Source organism: Papio anubis, chromosome 2 (genome assembly GCF_008728515.1).
Source record: "Papio anubis isolate 15944 chromosome 2, Panubis1.0, whole genome shotgun sequence".
Classification (NCBI taxonomy): Eukaryota; Metazoa; Chordata; class Mammalia; order Primates; family Cercopithecidae; genus Papio; species Papio anubis.
In genome coordinates this window covers 21,446,026-21,457,298 of record NC_044977.1, presented here as the reverse complement: position 1 = coordinate 21,457,298, position 11,273 = coordinate 21,446,026, and the positions used below count along the sequence as shown (strand labels likewise).

Here is an 11,273-nt window from a genome sequence, read left to right as displayed (position 1 = left end):
TAATGCAGACTAAAATTTTAAAAAAGGAGAACAGCATATACGCATTAGAGAGAATTTGAAATTAGGCTTTTCCAGTATCCTGGATTAGGTGGTGACACAGCTGTAATGATTTATTCTAGGTGTGGTTATTTCTTAAAGTAAAAAACAATTGTGAAAATATACATAACAAAATTTACCATTCTAACCATTTTTAAGTGTGCAGTTCAGAGGCATTACGTACATTCACATTGTTGTGTAACCATTACTGACATCCATTCACAGAATGCTTTTCATCTTACAAAACTGTAAGTCTAGACCCATTAAACAATAACTCCCCACTCTCCTCACACTAGGCACTAGCAACCACCGTTCTACTTTCGAGTTCCCTGAATTTGACTTCTCTAGGTTAGGTGTGATTATCTTTAAAGAAGAGGGTGGGTGGGACACTGGAATCATAGACGCAAATAACTTTAATTAGCATATTTGGATTTTTAAGGAACCCCTTTCCTTTCTAGGATCAAAAGTGGTTACATTTAACAATATTTACATTTTTCACAGGTGATTAGTAAGCTTTTATAAAAAAGTAATTTTATAATCTGAGAAGTTAAGAAATCCCCTGGTTACAGAGTAATAATCTAATACAGTAATTATAATCCTTTTTTATATTTAGGAACAAGGTCCTTTTGTATATACCATGCCATTAAGAAGCACAGAATAGAGAATACTTTTACTCAGAAAATTTAAAAATATCTAATGATACTTTTTTTTTTTTTTACAATGAGTAAGTTTTCATTTATTTTCATATTTAGGAAAGCAAAACAAAACACAACACCTCTAGAAAATATATTTTAAAGAAAGAATACTGTTTTGGTACAAAAGCAGCACTATTTTTCTTTTCCCAACACAGAAAGTGATTATGCAGTTTTTTAGAAAAATAATAATGCCTGTATTACAATTCCATTTAGTAAATTGTAGAAAATAATAGTGATTGTGAAATTATATCTGTAGAAATTTCAAAATAAGAGGAAAGTACATAATGTCCCTCCCCACTGTTCACCTCTCCCTAGGAAACAAAAAAGCTGTATTTAATCCACCAGAAGCAAGGACATATAGAAAAAATAATATCAGAGATAAGAAAAAAGAAAAGCAGATGTCACTAAGTGTTGGTTTTACCAAATTGGAGTATGTAACATAATTGTCTGGGAAGTTTATTTTTTATTTTTATTTTTGAGGTAGGGTATCTGTGTGTCGTCCAGGCGGGAGTACCATGTAGTGATCATAGCTCACTGCAGCTTCAAAGTCGTGGACTCAAATAATCCTTAAATCTCATCTTCCCCAGTAGCCGGGACTATAGGTGTGCTCCACCATGCCCGGGTAATTTTTGTTGTTTTTTCTGGAGACAGTCTTGCTTTGTCGCCCAGGCTGGGGCCTGATCAAGGCTCACTGCAACTTCAACCCCATAAGTGATCTTCCTGCCTTAGCCTCTTGAGTAGCTGGGACTGCAGGCATGCTGGCCACCATGCGTGGCTAGTTTTTAAATTTTTTTGTAGAGAGGAGGTCTCACTATATTGCCCAGGCTCATATCAAACTCCTGGGCTCAAGTGATGCGCCCGCCTAGGGTGAGTCATGGCATCTGGCCTGTATATTTTTGTGGAGAGGGGGGTCTTGCTTTGTTGCCCAGGATGGTCTTGAATGTCTGGGCTCAAGCTATTCTGCCTCGGCCTCCTAAAGTGCTGGGATTACAGACGTGAGCCACTGTGCCCGGCCCAGCCTGACTTCTGAGTCAGTTAAGTTCTTTGGTTAAAAAAATTAGTTTGTGAGGAAACTGAACATTCAATTATTTTTCAGAAAGCAATGTTTTTGTTAAACAGAAATTAACCAAATAAACCAACAAAATGAAATCCTTACAGTGAACCTCAATCCCAGCAAGACTTAAAGTGTATCTGCCTTGCGGTCATTACTGCCATGTAGAACACTTCCCCAAGCCCAACACCCCACAACACCTGGGGCCTCACCTCTACCTGGGGACTGACCATATTATAATTAGGAAGGCTTGACTCATGAAGAAGGGGACTGCTTTAGTGGACGAGTTGGGCCGATCCCTTTATTCACTCCATTAGGATGGGAGATGGGCGTTGGAGGGATGGGGTGAGGGGTATAAAAGGGCCGGCTTGGGAATCAAACCCGATTTCCAGAGTCCCTTCGGGCTTGGAACATGCCAGAAACATTTTCCCTGCTTAGAGCACTGTGCTGAATTTTGTTAAACTTGTGATTAAATCGTCATGAAAGCTTACACGTTCATTTAAAAATTATTCAGATATGCACCATTAGGGATCAGGCTAATAGTACCAGACCTTGAGTTCATTGATGACCGGTCTAGTCCCTTAAGTATCGTGGTAAATGTTAATTGAACAAATTCCAGTTTATAGCCACCCACTTTTTGTCATCTCAGTATTTCAGTTATTGAAAAATTAAGTTCTAGCTTTTAAGGAACTTTAAAAATCACGAGTTTTAATTTTAAAAAGAAATTCTCTCTAAGACATTTTTCCTCGTCAGCCTACTTATTTCCAGTGCAAATGCTAAACTAATAGCTAGGCTATTATTAGGTGATTTTGCCATCTTAAAATCTTTTGGTTTCTGAGTTCGAGGAAGGGCGTTTGGGGCAAATATGTAAGAGAGGCTGTCAGGAACGTAATACTGCAAACACTAGCGTTTTGTTTTCATAGTTGTTTGGCCACCTCGCGAGATCCAGCGAACCGGAGGAGTTCCTGTTTTCCCCTTTTAATTGTTGTCAATCTAATCTTCAAAGTCAACAAAGCTAAAATCGAGCACCCAGATGGTTCACTTCCCCAGAGGGGATCAGATCATGAAATAAACCCCACCAAAAAAACGCTGGAGGAGACAGCCCACAGAGAAAAGTCCCAGGAAATGATTTCCGGTTGATGGTGGGAGGGGCAGCTGATTTCCGGTCGAAGGGCAGGCGACGGCTCTTGCGCAAGCGCGCTTCGCACATAGCTGGCTTTTTTTTTTTCTTTCCCCTCCCCCTCCCTCTCCCAAGCCGGAGGGGTCCTGAGGTGACAGCGCCTGCAACTGAAATTTCAGCAGCGGGAGAAGATGGACAAGAGAAAGCTCGGGCGACGGCCATCTTCATCCGGTGAGAAAGGGTCGGAGGAGGGTTAAGCATATTGTCTCCTACCCCGGGCAGACGGGAGGCGCTGGCTGCAGCTGGGGTTGCGGCCCGAAGCCGCGAGGGCGAGGGCGGGGGCGGGGAGAGGAGGGGGCGCGCACAATGGAAGGCTCCCGGGTCGTCCCCGCCCCTCGAGTCGAAGACCCGGTCCGAGCTGTCATCGAAGCCTCGGGCGCTCTTCACCTCAAAACCCCTTTTATTTTTTCCCTCCTCCCGCGAACACTTTCCTTGCATCTCATCTGCCCATGGATCTTCCCGGTTGGCTTGCCACTCTCTGCCACGCCTTCCTCGTAATTCCACCAATGTTCCAATTTCATTTCGGCTTCTCAGCGCCTGACCCCACTTTGCTCTCTTCCTTTGCTTCTCGACTTTGCGTCCCTTCCCCTCTCCCTCCTCTTTCCCTCAGCAGGTAGCTGCTGCTGGGGAGGAAAGGTGGGGCTTGCGAACGGAGACTCCTTTTCTTTGATACAATGCCTCGCCGGGTCTCGTTCTGCTGAACAGGCCCGCCTAATAGCCTTTTTCTTTTCCAGCCTCCCCTGCGTCTTCCAAAAGTGATTGGAAAGTCAAACAAAGGATTTGAAGTCGTGCTTTCGTTGTGTTTTTATTTTCAGCATATTTTTGTTTTGGAAATTACTTTGTTTTAAATGACTATCTTCAGTTTTGTGTACAACGTCTTGGAAACAAGAAGGTGGAGTTATAAAGACGTGAGGTAGAGTTCCTCCCAGTCGAGAAGTTTTTGTCAAACATTTCATCCATTAAGGGGTCCTCAAGTCCTTGTGTTAAGTCCTACGGGTGGTAGGAGGAGAGGACGAGGACTCACATGCGTACAGTCCACAAATGAACGCCCAATGAATCAATTTCATTTCATTTTTCTGTTTCTTATGGTACCGTTGATTTCTGCAGAAACATTGTTGACAATTCCAAATTTATTTAGGAGTGCCCTGTGGCAGTGCATCTCAAACTTCTTTCAGCCTTAATTGCAAAGGAGAGTGATTATGGATCTCTGGGGACACTACTTGAAGCAGTTGAAAACCTGAAATCCCTTTTCATATGCAACCAGTGTTAGCGATGTTGGTGTGTATTCTGGAGATAGTAGTTTTCTCCTTTGAAAGCACATGTATAAATGATATATGTGTATGTTTATACATACATGTAGGTATATGCCTTCAACTGATGTTTGTTTTAATAGTCTCCACCCCGCACCAAACCTCTAAAATGGACACATTAGGAAAATGCACAGCGCTTAGCTGGCGTCATTTGCGTGCTTCCTAACACAGAACTCTAGGTATAATCCTATCTTCCTTTGAGATGCACAGCTTTTTAAAAATAAATGCATTTCATCTAGGTTTAATACATTTTTGGGGAGGGAAGGTAAGATATTTGCCTTGTACTTCAACAAGTCACATTCCCCTTTACCTGATTACACTTAGATTTATTTATTTGTCACAGTAACTTGATGTAAGTAGTTGTGGGAAGTGGATTTTGATAATAAAGCTGTTTATCCTTAAAAGACATTGATATTTATGTTAGTTATATGTCTGGAGAGCGTTTTCTTTTTCTCATGATCTCTCTTTTGGAGCTGTCCTTTCTGAAAAATAAGTATAATAAAATCCATACCCAAATCTAATGTTACCTAGCCGTTCTCCAGTATGCCGCTAATTTTAAGATGTGCACAAATTAATTTTTAAGTATGCTTCCGCTTTTCTTAATAGTGTATATTTAATTTCCTGATATAAATTCTCAGAAATAAAACACGATCAGCTGGTTGAAAGATTCCGTGTAATGGTTGTATGCATGCAGTTGCCATTTCATTGTAAGTTGTTGCTAATTGGAACCCAAATGAAGTGACTTTTTTTTTTTTTTTTTTTTGAGACCGGAGTCTCACTCTGTTGACCAGGCTGGGGCTCAGTGGCGCAGTCTTGGCTCACTACAACCTCCGCCTCTCGGGTTCAAGCAATTCTCCTGCCTCAGCCTCCCTAGTAGCTGGGATTACAGGTACCCATCACTATGCCTGGTTAATTTTTATACTTTTGGTAGAGATGGGGTTTCACCATGTTGGCCAGGCTGGTCTCGAACTCCTGACCTCAGGTGATCCACCCGCCTCGGCCTCCCAAAGTGCTGGAATTACAGGCGTGAGCCACCGCACGCGGCCATGACGTGACATTTATAGTCATCAAAGTTTCCTAAATACACAGAAGAGTTTGATTAATAAAACAGGAAGAAGAGGTAGAAGGAGGATGGGTAGCAGTAGAAAGATAAAATAAAACACAAAATTTGAAAGTTTTGTCTGTGAGACTACATTAGGCTGCCCTAAACTATCTCCTAAACAAGGAAGAACTGTAAAATGTTCACAGTGTACTGCTCAAAACTTTTTCAGTTGCAAGTAACAGAAACCCAATTCCAGCTGGTTTAAGCTAAACACATGTATTTGTGACTCACATAACTGATAACTATAACATTAAAAGCAGTATATTACATGGTGATACACATTAAAAGATGGCTGGCATCAGAGACAGGTTCACTGAAGTTGAATGATAAAGTGTGTGGGAGTAAGGGAGAATGACCATTAAAAGTGTTAACAAAAATATAGCACAGATAAATTAGAATCATAGACTGCAATTTTCAAATGAATTTTTTGAATCAAAATAGGAAATGTCAAGTAAATTTGAACCAACTTTCAACTGATTGCTTCAGGCAACATTCTTGGAGACCTGTGTCACTCTCATTTGCAGTTAAGGATACATATGTTCTTTAAGTACTTAGGCACTAGACACTGTGCTAAGAACTTTGGAAACTTCAGTATTTTCAAAAGCCTTATAAAGTAATTGTTTTTCATTTACAGATGAGAGAACTGGAATTTAGGGGCAGGATAAAGATTAGTAATAGCTACTAAGAAACAAGATTCAAAATGTGGTCTCTAATGATAAGATCTATAGTTTTAATTTCATTTACTGCTACTAGTGTCCCTGATGGTATAACTGTCTTAAATCTTTCAGTAGGTTCAGGTGATGTTTACTTTGCATTGAAAGTGTAATGAATGATAATTGAAGCTCAAGATGAGAACTTACAATTAGTTATGATAAAGCTGCATTATTTGCAGAGATCTTAGTTGAAGTCATTGGAATGAATGGAATTGCCCACAAAAATAATATAGAGTAAGGAAGGTCTTAAATCACATACAACTAATTTCAAAGTAGGTAGGAAGAGATACTACTAACCAGTTAGGTAGATTAGGAATGTGACAGGTTTGGGAAGATAGGGAGGAGAGTAAAAAAGAAATGTTAGCATTTCAGAGAGTTAAAGTAGCATGAGGGTGCTGGATTTGGCAATTAGGAGGCCACTTTTACTGATGGTAAGAGTGGTTAGTAGACTAGTAGACAAAAGTCAAATTTCAAAAGGCTAGACGAATGATGGCGGTGAGGAAATGGGGCAGCAAAAGTAAGCTGAGAAAATGAGATGGGAAGGAAAGATTTCTAGAACAAGCTTGAGTAGGAAATTAGGTAGAAAGGCTTGTTTTTTCTTAAGATTGTGAGAGACTTAAATCAGGTTGGTAGGGAGCAGGAAAGGGGTAGAGAGGGAAGGATTGAATATATATCAGGTAGGAGATAATGGAGTGAGGTCCTGGAAGAAATGGGAGAGATGGATGGCATCAAAGAACAGTTTGATGAGACATAGGGAAAGGAGAAAAGATGGATAAAGATATAGACATATCTTGGGACTAAAGATACTGCAGTTATGGCTTCTAAATGAAATAGTAAGGTAATCTTTAGAGAAAGGGGCTTTTAAATGGTACTGGGAATGCAAGATAGGTCAATTAGGGATGAATACATATTAAGTACTCTTGCAGTCTTAGTTAAAACAAGTGTGAGTTTTATAGTAGTTGGAGCTCTAAATACTTTGTGACTTAGTAGTGCCAAGCGGTACAGAAGCAAGAGTTTGCAAAAAAAAATGAGTTTAATTTTACTTAGAATTAAAGGGTGTGGCAAGATGTAAGGGCAAAGAGTGGATTTAGTGGGAGTGAGGAAGACAGTATATAGAATGAAAGGCTTGCATTTGAGAACTTGAGAGTTTTCCTTAAAGGCATTCTTGAATGCATATTGCTGAAATGGAGATATTTAGAAGTTTGTACCATTAAATGAAGATGATTCCATTGTTTTGAGTGAGTTGGTTAATGGATGTTTTAGTGCTTCAGAATGATGGTGAATTTTGATCATACTTAAACTATGAACCAAGAATCAGTATTCTAGACATGGAGAGGATCTTGGGTCAGTAGATGGCAGTCATAAATATGGGCAAGGGAATATATCAATGTTTTTATTTTTGAGATGGAGTCTCCAGGCTGGAGTGCAGTGACGTGATATCAGCTCACTGTAACCTCTGCCCCCTGGGTTCAAGCGATTCTCCTGCCTCAGCCTCCTGAGTAGCTGGGACTACAGGTGCTGGGACTACAGGTGCATGCCACCATGCCCAGGTAATTTTTGTATTTTTAGTAAAGACGGGGTTTCACCATGTTGGCCAGGATGGTCTCAATCTCTTGACATCGTGATCCACCCGCCTTGGCCTCCCGAAGTGCTGGGATTACAGGTGTGAGCCACTGTGCCCAGCCGGGAATGTCTCCAATTTATGTCAATTTTAAAGGAGGAATTATTGCAATAAAGTTAGAATATTAATGGGAGATGGTGGTGGTGGGGAAGAAAATTTTTTTTTGTCTCCCCCCTAGAGGAAACAATAGAGATTGTTAATCTCTACTTCTGTTTTATAAGTAGGAGAGTTTTAACAAAGTAATATAGCTAATAAAAAGCTAGGATTTAGTTAACCTAAGGTGGAGGAGAAGTTCAAAGAAAATATTCAAAATTTAAGGAAACTGTATTGACTTTGGAAAAGAATTTAGTAAACTAGGGAAGAGTTGGAGAAGATGTAGATGAGGGGGTAGAATTGAATTATATGAGGTGTGATAATAAGAAGGTGATAGGCTATAGAGATTGACATCTTGGTGGTGATTCCTAGGCCTGATGATGGAAGGCAGAGGATTGAAAAGTAAATTAAGGGGGCATGGTAACACAGAGAATGGGTTATGAATAAGATTGAGTAGCTCCAAAGATCCAGACTAGAATTCTGTTATAATGCCTTCCTGATGAATAACTTTCATTTGGGTTTTCAGTAGTTTATGAATCTGGCTGATGTGGGCTGCTTCATCCTAGTTTGTGTGTGCTTGTATTGGTAAATCACCCTTGGGTTGTGCCTGGCTCCACCCATTTCTGCCTGTCTAAACTTTATTCTTCAAAGCCCAGTTCTTTTTTTTTTGAAATGGGATCTTGCTCTGTTGCCTAGGCTTGAGTGCAGTGGCATGATCATAGCTCCCTGCAGCCTTGAACTCCTGGGCTCAAGCTATCCTCCTACCTCAGCCTGCCGAGTAGCTAGGACTGTAGGCACACACTATCATGCCTGGCTATTTAAAAAAAAAAAAAAAAAAACTTAGTTTTTGTAGAGATGGGGTCTCACTGTGTTACCCGGGCTGGTCTTGAACTCTTCGCCTCAAGTGATCCTCCCACCTTGACCTCCCAAAGTGCTGGGATTATAGGCATGAGCCACCATGCCTGGCCCAAGCTCAGTTCAGTTGTGCCTTTCCAAGAACCATTTTCTTAACTCAAACTTAAATTTATACCTGTTTCTGCACTTCTGTGGGTCTTTATGCCTCTTATATGATGTTTATCAGATTCCATCATATATTCTAGCTTGCTGAGTTGTCTAATGTCTACTGCTATACTATTAACACTGTGACAGGGACTGTCATTAATTTTATTTCCCCATAGCATCCAGTATGCCTAGAGTGTACTGGTTTAGAGTATCATCTCTGGAGTATGACCAGTGATGGATCACTGTGGTAACATTGGGCAAGTTATTTGGATCCCTCAAACCTTAATTTCTTAATCTATCAGATGGAGATAATACATTATTGATTTCATGATGTCAGGATTAAGGAAAATAATTTGTTTACAGCACTTAGCATAATGCCAGGCAATGATAATTACTATTATGTCAAATAAATAGGCTGGGTGCGGTGGCCCATGCCTGTAATCCCAGCACTTTGGGAGTCCAAGGTGGGCAGATCACTTGAGCTCAGGTGTTGGAGACCAGCCTGGCCAATATGGTGAATCCCTCTCTCTACTAAACATATAAAAAATTAGCCAGGCATGTCCTTCCTGTAGTCCCAGGTAGTCGGGAGGCTGAAGCAGGAGAATCACTTGAACCTGGGAGGCAGAGGTTGCAGTGAGCTGAGATCATGCCACTGCACTCCAGCCTGGGTGACAGAGCAAGACTCCATCTCAAAAAAAAAAAAAAAAAAAAAAAAAAGAATAAATAAGTGACTGAATGGGAAAAGTTATGCTTTTAATTTTTTGACTCGTATATTTAGAATGAGAGTAATTGGAGAGATTTTCCTATATGCTAATGCTAAAATACTGCAGTCTCCTAAAGGGAGATACTTGACTATAAAATGTTATAGTTACCATTTCTTTTGTACCAACTGTATGTTAGACGTAATGCTAAATGCCTTAATATAGACTATCATACTTTAATCTTAAGAATTAAAAAGGCATACATTCTCTCCCGTTTTACAGATGAGAAACTGCGACTCAAAGAAGTCACAACTAGTAAGCCAAGATACAAATTTGGGTTGTCTAGCTTTAAAATATATACTCTTAAGCATGATAACTATACCATACAGTCTCAAGTCGAGGCACATCATATGCTTATTTAAACACTCCAGAGCTAACCTGGTATAAGATGGACCAAGTCAGTTATAAAAAAACTGTAAATTTTTTTATTAGACAAAGTTGGCCAAGAAAAAAAAACATAAACATTTCGGGATTCATAATAGCATTAATGAAAGGAAATAGCGGAACAAAACAGGATGGAAGCACTTTTAACCCAATGAGATATTTTGGGGATATAAATTTGTAAATTCAAATTTAAGGAACTGATACTCCTTTGAAAAATGATATATTCTTTTATTTTGTATAAATTTAAGGGGTACAAGTACAGCTTTGTTATGTGGGTATATTGTGTGGTGGTGAAATCTGGGCTTTTAGTGCAATCATTAGCTGAATAGTGTACCCATTAAGTAATTTCTCATCCCTCACTGTACTACTCCCAGCCTTCCAAGTCTCCAGTGACTGTTATTCCACACTCTGTGTCTACGGGTACACACATTATTTAGCTCCTACGTATTATAGTGAGAATATGTGGTATTTGACTTTCTGAGTTCTTCTTTTTTTTCTTTTTTCTTTTTCTTTTTGAAATGGTTTCGCTCTGTTGTCCAGACTGGAGTGTAGTGGTGCAAATATGGCCCATTGCAGCCTCAGCCTCCTGGGCTCAAGCGATTCTCCCACCTCAGCCTCCCAAGCAGCTGAGACCACAGGTGGTGTCACTGTACCCAGCTAATTCAAATAAATATTTGTAGAGACAGGGTCTCACCATGTGGTGCAGGCTGATCTCAAACTCCTGGGCTTGAGCAGTCACCCCGCCTTGGCCTCCCAAAGTGTTGGGAATATAGATGTGAGCTTCTAATCTGAGTTGTTTCACTGAAGATGAAGGTTTCCAGTTCTATGTTACTGTAAAAGACATGAGTTCATTCCTTTTTCATTCCTGAATAGTATTCCATTGTGTATATATAGATAAGTGTTTTGTTAAATTTAAAATTGACTACAAAATGAATTTCTACAGGATAAAGACTTTCTTATCACTTATTTAAAAAATTCTTTATTTTTGGTAGTCAACTTGAATACTAGTTTATTGAAATTTGAAGTTGTCAAACGCTTAAATATAGAGGTGAAAAAATATATATATATATTTTTGAGATGGAGTTTTGCTCTTGTTGCCTAGGATGGAGTGCAGTGGCGTGATCTTGGCTCACTGCAACCTCTGCCTCCTGGGTTTGAGCGATTTTCCTGCCTCAGCTTCCTGAGTAGCTGGGATTATAGTTGCCTGCCACTATACCCAACTAGTTTTTTTTTTGTATTTTTAGTAGAGATGGATTTCCCCATGTTGACCAGGCTGGTCTCGAACTCCTGACCTCAAGTGACCCAACCACCTTGGTCTCCCATTA

General features: G+C 40.0%; 1 protein-coding gene across 7 annotated transcripts in view; it reads left to right on the top strand.

Moving 5' to 3' along the window:
* Positions 1-2,362: 2,362 nt before the first annotated feature.
* SENP7 (SUMO specific peptidase 7) overlaps positions 2,363-11,273 on the top strand; it is a 197,867-nt gene continuing 188,956 nt past the window's right edge. For all 7 annotated transcript variants that reach the window (XM_021933988.2, XM_021933986.2, XM_021933985.2 and 4 more), the window contains exon 1: positions 2,363-3,133. In XM_021933988.2, coding sequence (XP_021789680.1) covers positions 3,094-3,133 — 40 coding nt within the window. In that variant the 5' untranslated portion in view covers positions 2,363-3,093. The remainder of the gene's footprint in view (positions 3,134-11,273) is intronic.